Source organism: Leishmania mexicana, chromosome 13 (genome assembly GCF_000234665.1).
Source record: "Leishmania mexicana MHOM/GT/2001/U1103 complete genome, chromosome 13".
NCBI classification, from domain to species: Eukaryota; Euglenozoa; class Kinetoplastea; order Trypanosomatida; family Trypanosomatidae; genus Leishmania; species Leishmania mexicana.
This window is the reverse complement of record NC_018317.1, coordinates 299,630-319,622: the sequence shown is the minus strand read 5'-3', so window position 1 is coordinate 319,622 and position 19,993 is coordinate 299,630. Positions and strand designations below refer to the sequence as shown.

General features: G+C 63.3%; 7 protein-coding genes across 7 annotated transcripts; all 7 read left to right on the top strand.

The window, feature by feature from the left end:
* Positions 1-598: 598 nt before the first annotated feature.
* On the top strand, positions 599-1,582 carry LMXM_13_1010 (conserved hypothetical protein; the record flags this gene model as incomplete). The annotated part of the gene is made up of 1 exon (XM_003873253.1): positions 599-1,582. One exon carries the CDS (start codon positions 599-601, stop codon positions 1,580-1,582), a length of 984 nt encoding a protein of 327 aa, XP_003873302.1.
* An 809-nt stretch (positions 1,583-2,391) lies between these two features.
* On the top strand, positions 2,392-3,780 carry LMXM_13_1000 (conserved hypothetical protein; the record flags this gene model as incomplete). Its single annotated transcript, XM_003873252.1, has 1 exon — positions 2,392-3,780. The coding sequence occupies one exon, from the start codon at positions 2,392-2,394 to the stop codon at positions 3,778-3,780; it is 1,389 nt and encodes a 462-aa protein (XP_003873301.1).
* Positions 3,781-4,615: 835 nt separating this feature from the next.
* LMXM_13_0990 (conserved hypothetical protein) lies at positions 4,616-6,088 on the top strand (the record flags this gene model as incomplete). Its single annotated transcript, XM_003873251.1, has 1 exon — positions 4,616-6,088. The coding sequence occupies one exon, from the start codon at positions 4,616-4,618 to the stop codon at positions 6,086-6,088; it is 1,473 nt and encodes a 490-aa protein (XP_003873300.1).
* Positions 6,089-6,947: 859 nt separating this feature from the next.
* Positions 6,948-11,939, top strand: LMXM_13_0980 (amp deaminase-like protein; the record flags this gene model as incomplete). The annotated part of the gene is made up of 1 exon (XM_003873250.1): positions 6,948-11,939. One exon carries the CDS (start codon positions 6,948-6,950, stop codon positions 11,937-11,939), a length of 4,992 nt encoding a protein of 1,663 aa, XP_003873299.1.
* Positions 11,940-13,018: 1,079 nt separating this feature from the next.
* Positions 13,019-14,833, top strand: LMXM_13_0970 (conserved hypothetical protein; the record flags this gene model as incomplete). Its single annotated transcript, XM_003873249.1, has 1 exon — positions 13,019-14,833. One exon carries the CDS (start codon positions 13,019-13,021, stop codon positions 14,831-14,833), a length of 1,815 nt encoding a protein of 604 aa, XP_003873298.1.
* A 1,204-nt stretch (positions 14,834-16,037) lies between these two features.
* LMXM_13_0960 (katanin-like protein) lies at positions 16,038-17,711 on the top strand (the record flags this gene model as incomplete). Its single annotated transcript, XM_003873248.1, has 1 exon — positions 16,038-17,711. The coding sequence occupies one exon, from the start codon at positions 16,038-16,040 to the stop codon at positions 17,709-17,711; it is 1,674 nt and encodes a 557-aa protein (XP_003873297.1).
* A 741-nt stretch (positions 17,712-18,452) lies between these two features.
* Positions 18,453-19,904, top strand: LMXM_13_0950 (putative actin-like protein; the record flags this gene model as incomplete). The annotated part of the gene is made up of 1 exon (XM_003873247.1): positions 18,453-19,904. The coding sequence occupies one exon, from the start codon at positions 18,453-18,455 to the stop codon at positions 19,902-19,904; it is 1,452 nt and encodes a 483-aa protein (XP_003873296.1).
* Between the last annotated feature and the right edge of the window lie 89 nt (positions 19,905-19,993).

Here is a 19,993-nt window from a genome sequence, read left to right as displayed (position 1 = left end):
GAAAGTGCGAGGGTGTTTGTGCGACTGAGGGGGAAGGAGGATGGGGCTTCCCTCCCTCCCCCTCCCCCCTCCCGCCCCCGTGGCCGTCGCAGAGCGCCTCTTTGGTGGTTACCTACAGGGGGAGCCACCGCCCTCACATTGACAACGTGTGGGGTGTGTCATGAAAAGCAAGACTGAGGGGGACAATTCGCGAGTCTGCGTGCGAGTCTCAGTCGTCTGCATGCAAGCACGTAGACACGCGCGCACTACCGCCTCACCGCTGACAATCTCTCCCTCTCTTCCCCGCACTGTCCTCCTACCCTCAGCTACTTCTCTCTCTCTGCACAAACTCGAGTCTCTCTTCCCTAACGTTCTGCACACCGTGTCTTTGGCCCTCCTGCCTCCATCAAAGAAGCCCCCGGGTGCACTTGCGTGCTTGTCTTTCGCTTAGGGAGGGGGAGGAGAGGTGTGTGGAGGCGCACCGTGGCACGCACGCACGCGCATACGGCGCGCATCACGAGTGCTGTTGTGTAGCTCAACAGAAATCGCCAAGAAGAGGAGGAGGGGGCGCTGTCGCGGATTTCGTCGCGCCATCCCCTTCACCATTTCTCTGAGAGTCATGCGCTACCGACAATGCCAGCATCACTTCACCGACAGGGATCAGCAAGCCAAGGCACTCATCAACTGCAATGACGTGCTGAGCACGAGTGAGCAGGAGGAGGTCATCGCCTACTTTGCCCGCTCCCTGCGGGGCAGTGCGCAACTATTAAAGGTTATTGTCTGCCTCCAGGCGATGCTGGCGTTGGTGTACACACTCCTCCTCCTGAGCGGCTCCCTGCTGATCGACCTGTCTGTCGACATGGCAGCGACCACGAGTCTCGTGCAGCTAGCCCAGCTACACAAGCAAGGCTCACCGGAGCCAGCGACAGCTGCACTGGAGCTGACAGCACCGTCACAAGCTCCTCTCGAAGCGCTGGCGGCGCTGGACGCGGAGCAGCGTGCCGCACAGCGCAAGTACGTGCATGAGTACATGAACCGCCGCACGGCCGGCGTGGTCGGCGTGCGATCTGGGGGAGCGATGACACTCCTCTCCGCCATGGTGGTGCTCTACAGCATTGCGCTGCTGTTGTGGGCGGGGTACAGCTGCTACGTGGCGTGTCGCCGACTTACCGTAAACGTCGAGGACCTCACACGGACGGAGCCCCTGGACCTGCATAGGCGTCTCCCCGAGGAGAGATTTTCGACTGCAGCGCCGCCTGCGAAGCCGCAGCGCACCCTCCGCCACCTGCGCCGGCGTGTCAAAGAGGATCCGGCGGTTGCCCTGTACGCCGCAGCAGCCCTCGCAGGCCTTGGCTCGCTGTTCTGGGTGACCGCCTTGGTGCATCGCCAGCGTGCCACACAGAGAGCCTACGCAGATCTTGGGCTGCAGCCGCCGTCAGTGCTGTCGCTGCAGAAAATCACCAACGCGGCGCTCGAGTACGTGCTGGCTGTGTGGCAGCCACTCTTCCACCTTGGCATTGGGCTGCTGGTGCGCTCGATGCTCGACACCCGCGACAACTTGGTGGCCCTGTCGAAGCTCAGGTACCGTTTCGAAAAAGTATGAGACAGTGCTGCAATATAAAGTAGATGGAAGCAGGCGGGGTGTGAAGCGAATGGGAGGTAGGGAAGGGGGCGGAGGGCGACAAGGGCAAGCGATGGAAGCTGCGACGTGGAGGATGCGCGACAACGTGCACGTCTGTCGAATGTTTTGTCCCTCATACCGCAGTCCCTGGCTGCTAGTCTATACCACCACCACCACCCACCCACCCACACCCTCTCAGGCTCTGCGGACCATTCTCTCGGCGTGTGCGCGTGCACAGGCTCCTCTCCACCACCACTCCTGTTGAGTGCCTGCCTGCCTGCCTGTACCCACTCCGTTGTCGTTTACTGCTGCTCCTGACGCATCTGCGCTCGCTGACTCGCGTGCCACAACGCCTCTTGCGCGTGTCTGCATCTGAGGCCGGGTCTCTGGGTGTCTGCGTAGGCCTCGGCTTACGGGGATATATATATATTTTTTTTTGCTGCTCTTGTCGCTGTCACATGCCCGACCCGCCCATCCTGGTCCTCCTCCCGCTGCTGCCACCAGCCTACTCACCCCGTACCAGATCGTCACCGCCCCTCCGCGTGCATGTTGCTTGGACTCTTCTGCACTCCCCGTTCTCCATCCCTTCCTCCCGCGCTGCCGCGTGGTGCCCTCACCGGAAATCCCACACACGCGTCATCGCATGCATGCACGCACGTGGTGCGCACATCAAGCCGATTTGGTAAGAGCTGATCGCCCCTCCTCCACACACACACACACACACCACCCTCCCACCGCTCATCTGTTGCCAACGCCGCCCTCTTCCCTTGTCGTGCACTCCCACCCCCGCAATGAAGGGCAGCGCCTCGACGAAGCCGGGCGGCACGCCTTCGACGTCACACACCGCACATCCTGCGAGGGCCAACACCAGCGGCAGCGCGGGGGCTGGCGGGAAGCGGCCCGAGGGGCCCCGCGCACCCGTGCACGCGAAGGGCAAGACGGAAAGAGTAGGCGCGGGGGCGCCGGTCACGAAGTCCGACAAGGTCACGTACACTGTCATTATAACGAACGTTGAGAACGACTTTGGCAAGCTGCACAGAGCCTGTCTGCCCTACTACTGTGGCCTGCGCAGCGACTACGAGGAAACGCTGGATGTGGAGCGCCTTGTTCGCGAGGGCGGGCCACAGTCGCGGCGCCTGATCGGTGCGGTGCGTGGCTGCAGCTACGCTGTCCGCTGCCGCACCGAGACCCGCTCCGCCGAGATCAGCCTCTACGGGCCGGCCAACGCCGACTTTGCACCCATGCAGCTGACCAAAGCCCCTCGGCGGCCGTCAACGCCTGCGGCAGACGCCAAGTCAACGGCGGCGCCGACAGTCTCCTCGTCAGCGAAGCTGGCGCAACAAGACACGTCTGCGCCAGCCGAGGACGTCTCGGAGGCAACGGCGTTGGCCAGCGTTGGCGCAGTCGAGCAGCTGGCCCTGCGGCTGCGCCAGCAGCGCTACTTCGAGGAGCACCTGCCCGTGAGCGTGCACTTGCCTGGGCGAAAAGCAGACGAAGTACTGGTGCGCATCGATAAAGGTTCGGCGCCCAGCAATGCGGACGGCACCGATGTCACCGGTGTTAAGAGCGAGGAGGCAAATGGGGACGCAGACGGCGTCGACGCGGACAGGCAAGGCAGCGCCGCCACTCCGGTGACGGCGCCTGCTTCCCGTGAGAAGCGGCAGCGCGTCGACGAAGGGGACAGCAACGCTGACGCCCCGTCTCTGCAGCGAGTCAAGACGGAGGCACCAGGTGACGACGAGGAGGGCATAGAAAAGGATGACGCCACGGCACACGAGCGTGGTACGACGACGGAGAACAACGTTGATCAAAGGGCCAACAACAGTGGCAGACGTTCCAGGCAGCTGACAAAGTCGAAGTCGGCCACGATCATTACGCAGTTCCCGCGTCGCCAGAAAGACTTTGTGACGGCGGTGGCGGCGCTCTCGTCGCGGGTACCGCTGCAGCGCGTGCGCGGCCGTCTGCGCGACCTTCCCGGCTTCCTGTCCTGCTGGATTCTCTATGAGCGGCACCTCCGCGTTGTCTTCCGCGACGCCGAGTCGCTCTTCAAGGCGAAGCAGCTGCTGGACCAGTTCGAGTTGGAGCCTGGCCTGCGTGTGTCGCTGATCTTCTCCGACCCGCTCTCCCGCACTAACGCCGAGTATGTGCGCGCGCAGGAGAACGAGAGCGTGAACGAGTAAGACACGAGTCGGCAGCGTTGCCTCCTCATCGACTCGCATGTGGGCTGGTGCACCCTGAGTGTGCGTGCATGTGAGGCTGGAAAGGTCTGCCTTCTGCTCTGTTGATGTGTGTGCGGCATCCATGATTCGACCCGGTTAACTCAGTAATGGCGTAGGGGTCGAGTGTGCGTGCGTGTGTGTGTGTGTGTGTGTGCTCCATTCTCGCATCCTCTTTCTGTGCATGGCGCGTGACGTGCCGGAGTGTTGTCGGTCACTGTGCACTTCGCAGTCGTGCCGACCGTTGCGCGCTGTGGAGGACGTGCGCACGCCCTCGATTGGCACACCCTCACTAAGATCCAACGCTGCACAGAAGATGAAGGAAACAAAAAAACCAACGTCGGATAAGCAGCGCGCTTACACGCACATCCGCACTTGTGGGGTGGTGAGCGGTGATGCGCGTGTGTGTGTGTGTGTGTGCAAGAGAGGCCTCGTTGTGCAACAGGGACCGCGCCGGCGTCTTCCAGGACACACACACATCACACACAAGCATGCAAGCAGATGCCTTTTCACGGCATCCTCGCTGCTGCTGCTGCTGCCCTTGAGTTGTTTCGCTTCGCAACTCCTCTCCCCCTCCCTCTCCTTTCGCGATGGCACACCTTCACTGTGTGACCGACCATATCCGTCCAACCCCATCTCTGCTCGCATCGGCGCGATCTTCGCCTCCAAGTATTATCATCAAACCTGCAGCACAGCGCGCACACACGCATACATACGTGTGCATCTCTCATTACCTTGCGCCCTTTGCGCCTTTGTCTGTGTGTGTGTGTGTGTGTGTGTGGGCGCGTTCCTCCGCATCATGGCCCGTCGTGATCGCGTGCCGCGGCACAAGTCGCACACGCACAAGCGGAACAAGAACGCCAAGCTCTCACCGTTCCAACGAGAGCAGAAGCGGGCAAAGATGGCGAATCAGGTGCCGACGGCACACACAATGGGCAGCCTCGACAGTATCCCGCACAGCCAGCGTCACATCTTCGAGTATCTGCAGGAGAAGCGCTCCCGGCAGCAGGCAAGGCGCGCCGCGCTGGAGAAGGAGCGGCAGGTGCACGGCGCGGAAGCGCACCCAACTGCCGCCAGCAGCGGCAGCGGGGGCAAGTCGAAGGAGGAACAGGGGGCGGCAGAGGATGGAGCAACGAGGACTGCTGCGGCGACGGCTGTCACGACACCCGCCGCATCGACGCCAAAGAAGCCAAAGAAGCACGCGGAGTTTGCCTCTCTGAATGAGGAGCTCAGCGCCTCCGTCGGCACAGTCCTGCAGCCGCCGAGCAGCCGCCATGGCCGATTGACCGCCGCCACGGACAAGGACAGCGTCAGTGTTGAACCGCGCTCCGTCGAAGAGATCATCGCCCTGAAAAAGGAGCGGAAGCACAAGCGTAAGCAGGAGGCGCGCCGGGCCCGTGTCGCGGCGCAAATGCAGGCAATGGAAGAGGAGCTCGAAAAGTACGCCAAGACCGCCAATGGCGGCGGTAAACGGGCCCGCAAGAAGGGCAAAGGCGGTGACGGTGAGGAGGCGGAGGCTGCCGATGATGTACGCGAGCGCGTGAACCTCGCCTTCGAGCGCAAGCTGCGGAGCATGAAGAAAGACGAAGAAGAGAAGGCGTCTCAGAGCACGGCGGCGGAGGCCGCCGCCACCGAGCCGCGCCGCCACAGTGGCAATGGTGGAGCACGCAAGCGTCGCCGCGTCACATCATCTAACGCGGGCGAGGACGCGAATGGCAACGACGACCACGCCAACGGCGAAGGCGCCGAAGAGACGGCGCCGCAGCGGCAGCGCAAGCGCATCACTTTCAACCCCGACGTCGAGGGCCAGGCAGCAGAGGCGGCCGCGAGCCGCGTCGAAAAACGCAGCGTGGAGCGGAAGCCGCAGGACTTTTACGAGCTGGTCGATGTTGTGCGCTACGGTGAGCGGGTGGAGGCCCCACCTGTGTTCGACGTTGTGCCGAACCGCAACGCTGCCGTGTCGCGGCTGGCAAAGGCGCTGGAGCGTGAGGAAGACCATCACGTCCGCGGCGGTGATGCCGCCACCGAGCGGCACCGCCTTCTCGCCGGTGGCGGTCGGCTGGCGCAGCAGAAACGCCTTGCTCGACTTGGACTCGCGCCTGCTATCACGCAGACGACACGCGCAGACGGCACAGCAGCGCGCATGAGCAAGGAAGAGGAGTTTAAAGCACTGCGTGACCGCGTGATGGCGACGTACCAGCGCAATCGGCGAAGGGAAGTCGCGGAGCGCAAGGGCGTGGACATGAAGCACGAGTTCCCGCTCTTCGCGTAGCCCCGCCAGATGTGCCTCGCCCCCTCTCTCGAGCGTGTGTGTGCGCAGCGCAAGGACGGCGCTGAAGGCCGTCGTGCCCTGGTCGCCTTGTACACTCCTACGATTAACTCTCTTTAAGGTCGAGTTCTAAGCAGTGGCTGCCTGTGGGTGTGGGTGTGTGTGTCGTGTGCGTCGAGGTGGGCTTGCACGGTGTGGTTGCGCTGTTCAACTAACGTCCTCCTGCTCTCTACAGACGCGCACGCACGCGCGGCCTTTGCGCAGTCCCAGTGCCCACTCGCACCGCTGTCCGTGCTGTCCGCGAGGATGAACCCCCCTCGTGTCATCGGGCAGCAGTGGCCAGCAAGATACCGTGCACTCGCTGGATCCCTCAACAGCTGAAGGGGTGGACTGCTGTCGCATGCCCCCGCTCCTCGCGAACTCTAGTGCTCCTCTCACGTGCCCCGCTAAAGCGAAGTTCAAACCCCCTCTCGAGAGATGCCACCGCCGTTTGCGGCGCGCTGAAGGTCCCTCCGTGCCGTGCGTGTATCGCTGTGCGCATGCATGCGAAGCTGCGGCGGCGGCGGTTGTCCGCAAAGCGCGTCCACGATTTTTGTGCGTCTCTCCGCCCTTCACGGGCGCAGAATTTAACTGCCCAACCCGACGCGTGCGCATCGGCCGCGGAACGATGTGTAACACGTCAGCCCGTCCTTCCTTTGATTCTGTTGCCTTGCCTTCTCCGTCTTTCCTCAGCGCCGCTCTCACAAGGGCATCTCCATCGCGACACGCCCACCACAAGGCACGCGGCCACCATCGCTCGCTCTACGCCACGCCACCACCACCACCACCACCACCCATCCACCTTTGGGGGCGTCCTTCACAGATGGAGCAGCAGTGGCACGACATCCTCCTCCACAATGACGCCGGCGATGCAGCCCTTCACAAGGGTGCGCCGCTATTGCTGGAGGCGCTGCAGATCATCGGCGACGTGCAGTCCATCTCCGCGGCGACGCGGCTGGGGCTGCACCTGCGCGAAGCAGAACACAGCAGCGCGATGGATCAGCTCGTCTCCACCTTCACTGACAAGCACATGCACCGAGAGCACGCCGCGCATGCGGCGGCAGCAGCGCCGCTCTTGAAAGCGCTGGTCGACTTCCTCCAAGGCTGCACACCGGCCCCCGAAACAGCAGCAGCAGCAGCAGCACCGATGACGCCATCTTTAGTCGCCGTTGCAGAGCTGGACGGCTTGCTCGTCCCTTCGGCTGTCTGGAGGGCCGGATCCCGGGAGGTAGCCGTGCCGCCGCAACCGCAGCTACCCTCCTCCCCGCCGGCCGAGGCCGCCGCCTCTCCGTCCCCGGGCGACGCCGTCATCCCGCTAGCGGGGGAGCTTCGCTGGCATCCGCTGTTCAGCTACAAAGCCTTCCTCGACCGCCTCGACCGTCTCAGTGGCCTCATCAGCAACGGTGAAGTCTTCAGCGCATGCGAGCCGCGAATCAAGGTGCTGCAGAGCCGCTTCAGCCTCTACCGCGCCTACAACGGCGGTCGCGAGGATGCGTACCACCCCACCTTTGGCGGCGGCGACATCAAGCGCGCGCCCAAGTGCGACCTGCGTCGCGTCGAGACGTGTGTGAGCGCTGCATCGGTGGTCAAGTTCATCGAAGAGCTGCGCCGGGATCGGCCAAGCTACCCGCTGTACACCGAGGACATCATCGGCGAGGCGCGCGCAAAAGGAGTGACATCTGACGACAGTGACAGCAGCACTGCGTCGGACACAGTGTCGCACATCTCCATCAAGGAGGCGGTGCGGCGCTTCTTTGGCAGTAGCGTGGCCAAGTCGGAGCGAGTGCTGACGGAGGAGGGGCTCTGCCTGCGCCCGAGCTATGCCGCTGACTCTCCGGACCGATGGCTTAGCCTGCAGCAGCTCGCAGACTCGGGTGATAATCCCCGTGCTGCTCACTCCAGTCGGCTTCTCCGGCCCCTGCTGAGCACTTCTGGCGGTGCCGATGGAGAGGGCGAGCTGCTGGCGCTTCTCCTGCAGCCAATCCTCACGCGTGTCCTCACCTCCGGCACGTGTTACGACCGTCTGGAGCTGGAGCTAACCGTGTCCGGCAAGGATGTGGAGGAGCTACCACGGCTGGCACGGTGGTGCGCGATGAGTGGACTGCTGCAGTCGTGCCCGGGTCTGTTCTTCCGATTTCATGTGGTGCAAGATGCCTACATCGCCGGCACGGAGGCAGCGCAGCAGCAACGGCGGCACCATTCGCAGCATGCCACGGTCGTGGAGGGTCATGGGTCTTCATCCGAATCCTCCTCTCGTGCGTCGCGGTCGCTGTTCTTTGGGGATGTCCTGCACAACATCTTCAGCCCCATCTGGGAGGCCTACCTCGCCGCTGCTGGTGCTGCTGCTGGAACAGTAGGCAGCGGCGCAGACGCCCCTGGACCCTCTACGGAGCGCCGCGTGGCAGAGATGCAGGCACTGCTGCGCCGGACAACGGGCTTCTCGGTAAGCCTCACCAACGCCGCAGCAGTGCAGGAGATGCCGCCGACCAGCAACCCAAGCTGTCAGTTCCCGCTGCCGAGCAGCAACAACAGCGGCGGCTCAGAGCGCGCCACGGCTGCCGCATCGCTAACCCCGCCGGACGCCTTCTTTGTGTATCACATCTGGCGCAATGTGCAGCTCGTGAACGCTTTTGTGTTCGCCTCCGGTGAGCAGGAGAAGCGGACAACCGGTGCCGTCGCCGCGTGCGAGGCGGCGGGAGCGGCGATGCCGGCTTGGAACATCCGGCCCGCCTTCACGCTTACTCTCCACGGCGGCGCCAACAGCCGCACCCTCTTTGGCGAGAGTGTCCTCGGTCTCCTGCTCGCCGACGCGGTTGTGAACCCGTCCGCGGCGTTCGAGTGGAGCCCACTCACGTACCTGTTCATGCTCTCCCAGCGCCACATCATTCTTACCCCATCCCGCAACCGCTGCAGCAGCGCCTCGGTCAAGCACACGCTCAACACAACGGCCGTTCCGCTTGCGGTGCAGGCCGGCTTGCACGTCAGCGTCGCCACGCTCGACCCCCTCTTCTACGACACGACAAACGACGCGTTGAGCGAGGAGCTGAAGGAGCTGGCAAAGCAGCGCGGGCTGGCAAATGCCGATGTAACGGAGATGTGTCTGCGCTCCCTCGAGGCGAGCAGCGGGTGTTTTACGCGGGTAGAGCAGCGGCATCTCTTCGGGTACGCCTGGCCGCACGCGCAGGCGCGGTACAGCCAGTTCTCTGCCACCCAAGTGAGCCCCCTGCGGCTGCACCACCGCGCCTGCGCGCTGGAGCACGAGCTCGACGTGCTCTTCGCCGCGGTGCGTGAGGGCAGCAACAACAGCGGCGGCGGCGTCGCGACGACGACAGCACGGCGGCGGGCGGTGTACAGCAGGCGTGACGAGGCGCGCCTCCGTGCCGTTCTGTTTCTGCCATCTGCCGCCGACGATGGCAGCGATCCTTCCGCCGCCGTGTACCGCCGCACCATCAGCGCCAGCACCCGTGCGCTGGAGCTCGAACACGACCCTGCTCTCCTTGTGCGCCTACCCGGCTACCAGGCGCATGAGGGCGCCATGCAGTACCCGCGCATCCTTATCTCTGGACCTGACCGGGTGGGGCCTAGCGCAGCAGCGAAGCGCTTGATGGTGGCCATGGCAACGCGAGAGGCCTACCAGCAGTTCGTCATGCGCCCCGAGTATGCGCAACGCATGCAGACGGGAAGCCCCTACGGCCCCGACAGGAAGAAGGACAGCCAGAGCCACTCGCCGGAGGCGTTGGTGCTGAAGTGGCGTGATGGTGTGCTGAACTTGGAAGAGAGACGGCCAAAACAGCACAGCAGCCACGCCGGCAGTGCGTCTGCGTCGTCTCCGTCAGCGTTGCCGACGTGGGTGCAGTTCCAGAAGGACACACGCATGCTGCGCCGCCTCGCCAGCGCCGACCCCACCGTCGCCAAGTACGCCAGTAAACGGCTTGACATGCTCGAGTCAAAGTACAAGCTGCACGTGGCGCTGACGAACGATGACGAGGAGGACTACACGATCACGGCGGCGACAGCAACAGCAGCTGAGAACACGGAGGGGGACAGCGCCGAGGCACGCGCGCGGGCTGCCGCCATGTCGCGCCGTTGTGTGGTGCAGACGGCGCGTGGTGACGCGCACAACTGCGTGAAGGTGGACGTGCACTGCCATATGGCGAGCGGCATGACGGCGAAGTCGCTGCTGCAGTTTATGCAGCGCAAAATCCGCGACCACCCGGACGACGTCGTCGGCGTGGATTCCAGGACTGGTGCCCCGATCACCCTCGTGGAGTTCTTCGATGAAATTCTGGGGGAGCAGCTGACGCCGAAATTGTCGGCAGTCGCTCAGGGGGACAACAGCACCGCCGTGCGCCGCGCCGCACAGGGCTTTGCCGTGGAAAGCGACAAAGTTGTGGCGGCAGCCAGCGCGAAGGTGGGTCGGGTGGCGCACCTGCTTGCCGAGATGCCCGTTGCCGCGCTGCAGGTGCACGCCGGCAAGGCCACGTTCCACCGCTTCGACCGCTTCAACCACCGCTTCAGTCCGATGGGCATGGCCTCCCTGCGCTCCCTGTTTCTCAAAACGGAGAACTTCATGCAAGGGCGCTACTTCGCCGAGCTCATCCGTGACTCCTTCAAGCAGAACGAGCTCGAAGGCGGCACCTTCACCGAGAACCGGCTGTCCATCTACGGCCGGCACAAGGACGAGTGGGACCGGCTGTCGCGCTGGTTCGTGCTTCACGGCGTGTCGCATCGCACGAACAGCTGGATGATCCAGGTGCCGCGTCTGTTCCACCTGTACCAGCGCAGTGGCCAGCTCCGCAGCTTCCAGGAGATGCTCACCAACATATTCGAGCCGCTCTGGCACGCGTCGCTGCACCCCGACAAGTACCCGTACCTGCACTTCTTCCTCAGTCACGTCTCCGGCTTTGACAGCGTCGATAACGAGAGCGATCGGGAGCCGGACCAGACGATCGACATCCCTCCAGCACAGTGGACAAGCGCCGAGAACCCGCCCTTCGCGTACTACATGTTTTACATGTGGATCAACATCACGACATTGAATCTCTACCGCGCCGCGCGCGGGTTCAACACGTTCCAGTTCCGCCCCCACGCTGGAGAGAGCGGCGACCCGGACCACATGGCAGACGTGTTTCTGCTGGCGGACGGCATCGGTCACGGCGTCAACCTCGACAAGCGGCCAGTGATGCAATACCTCTACTACCTGGCGCAGATCCCGCTCGCCATCACGCCCATGTCGAACAACACGCTTTTCTGCCGTTACAAGGACCATCCGCTGCCCAACTTCCTGTATCGCGGCCTGAACGTTGCCATCGGCACCGACTGCCCCCTCATCTTCCACCGCACGGAGCAGCCGCTGCTCGAGGAGTACGGCACGGCGGAGGCGCTGTGGAACCTGTCGGCTGCAGACATTTGCGAACTCGCCGCGAACAGCGTGCGAACCTCCGGCTTCCCGGTCTCGCGCAAGAGGGAGTGGCTTGGGCCACTGTACTACCTGCGCAGTGTGGCGGGCAACGACGTGGCGCGGTCGCATGTGCCGCAGACGCGGTGCGCCTTCCGCTACGAAGCGTACATGGAGGAGGTGACCTACCTGCAGAACCGCGCCGCGTGCGAGATGTCGTGCCGCGCGATGCGCACACCGCTGGAGGAGGAGGTGGACATCATGGACGCCGTTGGCATCTCCCGCGGCGAGCTGCTGGAGCGGCGCTGGGATGGGGCCGAGATTGAGGAGAAGCAACGCGGTCGGCCGTTGCTGCCTGCCAGCGTGGATGAGCGTCCAGCACGCGTCGCTAAGACTCGTGACGTCTCCCACTTATAAGTCGATTTATTTAATTTCCCGTTGGGTGGGTGCAGTGGCACTCTGCTTCCTGTGCTGCATATGCTTGACCGTTCTCAGTGCTTGCTCATGGCGGATTGACGCAATGGTGTGCCTCCGTGAGTCCGCGACTGTCGTTGACCACCACCACCACCACCAGCGCCCCACCAGCGCACACGCGTCGCCTCTTTTGTTTCTGTTCTCTTTGACATCACTCTGTTCGCCGTGATGGCGTTGAGGAGTGAGGGGGAGGACACACACACACACACACACCCTTGCGGTTCGGTCACAGAGCCCACTGTTGGTGTGGGGGGAGGCCTGAGTGCCACCCCAAAAGAGAAGGATGCACCGCGTGGCGGCCGGCACAATGGGTGCGGCGGTGATGTGACCTGCTCTACCGGCGTATGTGTCTGCTGCTGCTTCGCACCACGCGGGTGGAGGTGGGGAGTGAGGGGTGGGCTAGGACTTGACGCCGAAGTAGTGCTGTATGACATAGAAATGGACACCGTGGGCATCCAACATCTCCCTCCCCCTCTCCCGCCCTCTCTCTCTCCGGCCCTTTGAGAAGGTGTGTCTCACATACGTCGACGTGCACGCCAACTCCTGAAAAAAAGGCAGCACGAGGCAGCAAGCAGCCACAGCAACAACAACAACAGCGAACCCTCCCCCTCCACCACCACCACAAATACGTATATAACGAGAGGGCAAACCGCCCTGCCTGTGCCTGCACCGTTGTTGGCTGCCCCCTCTCTCCCCCTACACACCTCTCTTCTGAGTACATCCCTCGTGAACCTGCCTCAACGACAGCCATCCACCCCATCGCCCTTCCCTCACACACACACACACGCACACACCACCGCTTTCGCCACCCACCCACCCCCCTCCAAGACGCCGGCATACACATCGGGCCACCGGCACAGCAGAGGACGCCGGGCTAGAGAGCGTGCCGCGTAGTGGCGTTTCCTCCTCCTCCTCCGTTGGCTCGTAACATGCTCCGGCGTGTCACTTGCATGGCGGCGTCCATGGGACGCGCGGCGGCCGCTCTGGCGGCGTCCCCTGTCGTGGCGCAGAAACCGAGCGCAATGCGGGCGCCCAGCAAGGCCTCAACCTCCGCGGTTGCCTCACTGCGGCCGCCATGCTGTCAGTCGATACGTCAACAGCGTCGCTGCTACGCGTCCCGTAGTGGCGAGGAGAAAGGCGGTGCTGACAAGGGCAAGCAAGCTGCGGCGGCAGCTGTGTCCACGACACCCAGCACGGCGACCGCCAAGGCGGTACAATATTTCGCCGCCAACGAGAATAATGCGGGCGCCGCCGCCCGTGCGCAAGGCAGCGTGGAGCAGCAAGAGCAGCTCTCCGCGGCAACGGCGAACGGCGGCGGTGCTGCCACCTCTGGCATCCGCACCATTGGTATCAAGCTCACCGAGGACGACGAGCTGGTGCGCGCCTTCAACAGCTTCTCCAAGAGCGTCAACGGCTGCACCCAGGAGGAGTTTCTCGTCGGTGCGAAACAGGCCTACTACAGCCTCGCCGTCGTCGTCAGCGCCTTTGTCGAGCATGTGCAGCCGCTGGCAGGTAGGACAGAGTCGACCAAGACGATCGCCGCCGCGCATGAGGCAGCGAAGCTGCTAGACAAGGAGTTTAAGCCCGAGAGTCGCTCCGACGCGGCGGCGGCGGCATCGCTGGCGTCGAAGGCGGAGGGGGACGGCAAGGACGCCTCCTCGTCCTCCTCGAAGACGGCGCTGCAGGACTCGCTCGTCCGTAGCGTCGTCTCCACGATTGTCTCCCTCATCCCCATCTCGCGGCACCTGGCGGAGTCCATCTTCAAGATTTGGCTTCTGCACAAGGACAAGCAGGTGAACCTGAGCAGCATTGCCTCGCCGGCGGACTACGTGCTGGACTCGAAGCTGGTCATCTTCGCCCGCTTGGGCAAGGCACGCATGTACTTTAACTCCAACAATGTCGGCGCCGAGGTGGACGTGACCTTCAGCAATGACTACCTGCGAAAGACCGGCGCAGCCGGCAAGGTGGAGGAGGATGACTTTGACACCGGCATGATTCAGGTGCACACCGACACGGACGCCAACGCGCACCGCGCCACGGCAGAGGAGCACACATTCGTCGTGGACAAAGCCACCCGCACGCTTATGCCAACCGGCCCCACGGCCGCCAGCACCGCAGCCGCGCCCACGACAGCGTCTGCGGACGAGGCGAGCCACAGTGGAGAGAACTCAGCCTCTGCTGCTGCCCGCGGGGCATCAGCTGCGGATAGCGCGAAGTCGTCTGGCACCGCGTCACGCATTCAAGTCACGTGCGTGAAGTCGGAAGACTTTTCGAGGAAGAGTGCAAGCACGCCAACGGTCGCTGCGACGGCGGTGCCTGACGAGGCCACCGCGAAGACTGCAGCGCCTGAGAAAACCGCGGCAGCGCCCCAAGAAAGCTCGGAGGAGGAGGAGGAGGCGCACTCTGTGTACATCAAGGTGAACGGCAACATGCTGCCACCGATTCCTGCCTCAGCCCATGCGTGCGCACTGCTCACCGTGGACGTCGTCGTGCCACCGGAGCGGTACGCCTACAACTTTGAGTGGTTCTACAAGCGTATTGTCGGCTACGAGAACGAGTACGAGCGCATCGCGGCGGCGCGCGTGTTCGCGTCGAATAGTCCGAAGCCGCTGGCGAACTTTCTCGACTTCTTCATGCGCATGGTGACAGGGAAGCCGGTGGAGTTCATGTTCTCCAAGGCGATTGGGCGTATGATCGGCATCCCGGATGACGTCTCGCAGACCCCGCCGGCGACGCGCAAGCTCATGTGCATGTACATGGACCAATCGTACAAGTGGGTGCTGGCCGATCTCATCACGCTCGCCCCGGTCATGGAGACGAAGCTGCCCAAGGCGTAAGCGCCGTGTGCCACCCACCCTCCCCGCCCGCCGCCTTCCGTTGGAAGGAGCGGGCTGGGCCCTCAGGTAGCGGCGGCGACGCACGAAGATAAAAGCCGGGGTGTTTACGGGGGGATGATGACGTTGCAGCGTACGATGCTCCTGCATCCCCTCCCCGGTGTTTCTGCCTCTCTGTCTGTCTTGGCGGGGGGCTTTTGCCTGCTCTCGTTGGCTGCACTGTGTGTGTGAGTGTGTATGTGTGTGTGTGTGTGTGCTTGTGGCGATGTAATGGTGGTAAGGCTGACTGCCCTCGGGCATCGTATGCGCTACTCTGTCTTGATTATGGGGTGGATGGGACTCTGCGGCAAGATGGTTTCGTCGTGGGGATTTACATCAATACGGCAGTGTGCGTGTGCACGCGCTTGGTTTCGTTGCGTTCCGCCAACGCGCCACTGCGCTTTCCTCTCGCTTGCTCGTTTGCGTGTGATTGTCTGCGTAATACATGTCGTGCGTCTCTCGGGTGTGTGCATTTGTGTGTGTGGGGGGGCAGATGTACAACTGCATCGCGTTGCGGCATGGGAGGGGGAGAATGCCGCCGCCGCCACCACCATCCAACACACGCACATACACACACCTCCTCCAAACTTTATAAGGAAGCCTGCACGGTAAAACGAATGCACAGCAAACTGCGTAGAGATATATGAAAACTTCGTGCGGCTGTGGCTGCGGTTTGTGCACATCGTCGTGATCGCTGTTGATGCGTCTACGTTGATTGCCAAAGTATGGATGTGGGCAGGGGGGTGTAAGGGAGGGAGGGGAAGGGGGACAGCCGGCAGCAGGATGCATCACCCCCGGTCACCCAGCCCATTCTTGTCCTCTTCCTTTGCGCGGCACGAGAAGCACGATGGCAAGCGCCTGTTCTCGTGAAACGACGCGTGTGTGAAAGGCGTTCCGCTGAGAGAGCGAGAGAGAGAGAGATAGCCTCCCCCTCCCGTTCGTCTGGCGTATTCAGCACCCTCCGAAGTAGTATGTATATTTCCTAACCTCTTCACCTCGGCCACGGGCCACCGCACCCTCCACAGGCACCCCGCCCCCATCTAAGCCTGCTCAGTAGTCGCAAAATCTTCTTCCTTCCATAGCGGAGGGCGCAGCACTCCGAGACCCACGGCGGTGTAGAGAGGAGGAGGGGGGGGTTCTGCGACACACGCACGCGCACGCGCACACGATGCGTCACTTGCAACCACTCTCGAACACGGCAGCGCCGGCGCCGGGCTCGAGCTTAGCGCTTATGAAGACGCAGCAGCTCGCCCGCGAAGAGGAAGAGAAGCTGCGCGCTCGACGAGTCAAGGGGGTCATCGTGCTCGTCGAGCAGTTCCTGCTGGAGCAGGGGTACCACCAAACTCTGCAGGCGCTCCAGCAGGAGAGCCGCATCTCCCTCGCTCAGTTCAGCGCCGCCGACAACATGGACTTGCTCTCTCTTGTCCAGGAGTACGAAGAGTACCACGCCTTCAAATGCCAGCGTGCGCCGAAGCTGTACCGCGTCCGCGGCGGCAGCAGCGATGACGCCGACGGCGTTGGCGGTGTCAACTCTGAAAGCGGAGAGCGGATGCTCTCACGGAGGCGAAAAGGCGCGTCGGCTCCTAGTGTCGCGACCTCGTCTTCATCGCCACCTTCGCTGTCCTCTGTAGAAAAGCCGCCGCCGCACCTTCGGCCAACGAACCTCGCGCGCGCCCTCAGCCACGTGCAGACAAACGGCGACAAGCGCGCTGTGGCGCCGAACGGGGACGGCAGCGCTCTTGGGTTGTCTCTCCAGGGCGAGTCCGCTGCCGCTCACAGCTCCGGCCGCGAGGGCGAGAAGGGTCGAAGAGACGCAGCCAGGGATGGCGAGGACTGCAATGATGCTGCAGAAGACCCATTCGGCCCCTTGAGCCGCCGCGTACTGAAGCCGCTGCCGCCGTTTCCGACGAACGAGTTGAACGATCTGGCCGCCACGATCCTGCGCGAGATTCTCGACGTCAACCCATCCGTGCGTTGGGGTGACATTGCTAACTTGGAAAGTGCCAAGCACCTCCTGCAGGAGGCCGTGGTGATGCCGGTCAAGTACCCGGAGCTGTTCCAGGGCATCCTGCGCCCGTGGAAAGGGATTCTTCTCTTCGGCCCGCCCGGCACCGGCAAGACCCTCCTCGCCAAGGCCGTCGCGACGGAGTGCCGCACAACCTTCTTCAACATAGCCGCCTCATCCGTCGTGTCCAAGTGGCGCGGTGACTCAGAGAAGCTCGTCCGCATGCTCTTCGACCTCGCCGTCCACTACGCGCCAAGCACTATCTTTATCGACGAGATCGACTCCTTGATGTCAGCACGGTCGAGCGACGGCGAGCACGAGGGGTCTCGCCGTATGAAGACAGAGCTGCTGACGCAGATGGACGGTCTCTCCAAGCGGCGTGGCGGCGAGGTGGTGTTCGTGCTAGCGGCGAGCAACGTGCCATGGGACCTCGACACGGCAATGCTGCGCCGGCTGGAGAAGCGCATCCTCGTTTCGCTTCCGACGCACGACGCTCGCGTTCTTATGTTCCGTCGTCTGCTTCCCAACTCCTTCGCATCCGACGCGGACTATGAGGCGTGCGCCACGCTAACGGAGGGCATGTCCGGTGCCGACATCGACGTCGTCTGCCGTGAGGCCATGATGCGACCGGTGCGGAAGCTCATTTCTCAGCTTGAGGCTGCAGGAAACGGCCGCGACGCGCACACGCGGCTTCCAAGCGAGCCGCTGAAGCCGGCAGCCGCGACGCTCGAGGATGTGCAAGCGAGTATTGCGTGCACCCGCAGCAGTGTCCGGGTAGCAGACCTCGACAAGTACGATGTGTGGGCACGCGAGCACGGCTCTGGACTATCCACGTAAGACCACGAGAAGGGGATATGCATAGAGAGATATATATACGAAAAGGAAATACCGGGTTGTTTGGAGAGACGGTATCGCAGCTGCCTCGTCAGACGCGCACAGCCGCGTAGATCTGCATGCACCGCACACCCGCCCCGTCCGCCAAGGTCGACCTCCTCCCCTCTCTCTCACCCCTGTCCTTCCCCCCCCCTGCCAGCTTCGCGTGTGATATTAGTTGCTGGAAGTCCTGCGGTTGCATACCGGCACCGCATGTGTGAGCGTGAGTGTGTTTCACCGTGTGCCGATGATCGAAACGGCTGGTGCACCGCTTGGTGATGTACTCCGACCCCCTTCCAACCCCACCCACCCACCCACCCACACACACACACACCTCAGAGTCATCGATGCCGCCAACATGACTGCCATCACCGTTCCTCTCTCTCACTGAAGCAGCATCACTGGGCCTCCTGTTGCTGTGGATAAGTCACACGCGCGCCTCGACCGGTGAAATGACGACGATGCACATGACATGCCTCTGTCTGTCCCTCTGTATCTTCATCATCATCTCCTCGCACCTCCTCACTGTCTTCCTCTGCCACACACACACACACACAAACACCTTAGAGCGATCACGGCTCCCTCGGCATCGCTCCCGCGACGTCGACGCTCTGCGCAGCAGCTGTGGTACGCCCCAGCCGCCTCATCTCCACCCTTCCTTCGACGCCGGGCCAAGTGGTGTGCGGCGCCTCTTCTACTTCCTCCATGGACTATAACGTGTCAACGGCGGCGGTCGTGCTCGACTGCGGCTCCTTTCACTCCCGCGCCGGCTTTGGCGGGGAGAAGGGGCCGCGTCTGGACGTACCGACGCTCGTCGGCTACCCGCGCCACCGCAGCATCGCCATGGCAGCTGGAATGAATGAGCAGGAGGTGGGCGAGGAGGCGCTGCTGAAGCAGGGTATCCTGGATGTGCATCACCCAATCCGCAACGGCTTCATCAACGATTGGGGCGATGTGGAGAAGCTGTGGAGTCATCTCTTCTTCAACGAGCTGCGCGTGTCGCCGGAGACGCACTGCTTCCTGCTGACGCAGCCCGTCAACACCCCTGCCGCGCAGCGTGAGCGGACGCTGGAGATCATGATGGAGACCTTCCACGCGCACTCGCTTTACCTCGGCACCTCCCAGGTGCTGAGCCTGTACAGCTACGGGCTCACTACAGGACTCGTGGTGGATAGTGGCAAGGACGTCACACACGCCGTCCCCATCCACGAAGGCTATGCACTGGTGCGGCACGTCACGCAGAGCCCCGTCGCCGGCGCGGCACTCACCCGGTACCTGGGCGGACTGCTTCGCGAACAGGGCTACGCTCTCGGCACGGCGACCGAGCAGGAGCTGCTGAACGGCGCCAAGGAGGACTTGTGCTACGTACAGTCCAGCGCGCACGCGCAGCGCGGGGCGCCCAGTGATATCTACACCCCCGCAACCGGAACCTCGCCAGGGTTGTCGCCGGCTGCCGGGAGCGCGGCCAGCCGCAGAAGCACGCAACTCACGGGAGGAGTCAAGGGCAGCGCCGAGAGCACGAGTTCAGCCACCGCAACCACGGCCGCGACAGCAAAGGAGTCCTTCAATGGATCCCCTGCAGAGAAACTCCTCGACGTGGACAGCGGGCTCGCACCGTCGGCCGCGATGGGTGCCACCGAAGACTTCTTGCTCCCCGACGGGCAGCGTATCCCGCTCACGGCGGAGCGCTACGACACGACCGAGGTGCTCTTCAACTACTCCCTGCTTTCCCTGATGGACAGCAACGGCACGGATAGCAGCACCTACGAGCCCCGCTGCAAGGTGCGCACCGACATGGGCGACCTGTTCCGCCCATCTTTTGAGAAGGGGATTAGCTGGCTGCCGTTCGCGGCCGTCAACAACTGCGAGGCGGCGCTGCGGCCGCAGCTCTACGCCAACATGGTGCTGGCCGGCGGCTCCACCTCCTTCCCTGGACTCAAGGCCCGCCTCGAATCCGAGGTGCGGCAGCTCTACCGGGAAAGCCACCCCAGCGAGGCGGTGGTGCCGATCAAGGTGCGCGACATGCCGTGCCGCACCTATAGCACGTGGCTAGGTGGGTCCATGCTCGCGCAGACGGCCGTCTTCCAGCACCTGGTCGTCTCCCGAAAGGAGTACGAGGAGGAGGGGTCACGTGTCATCCATTACAAGTCGCTCTGAGCTGTCGGCGTGGCAGTCAAGGATGGGCAGGGGACAGTGAGGCATTGGGGGAGGGGGGCGGGGACGGAAACGTGTGGCCCGTTCACTCG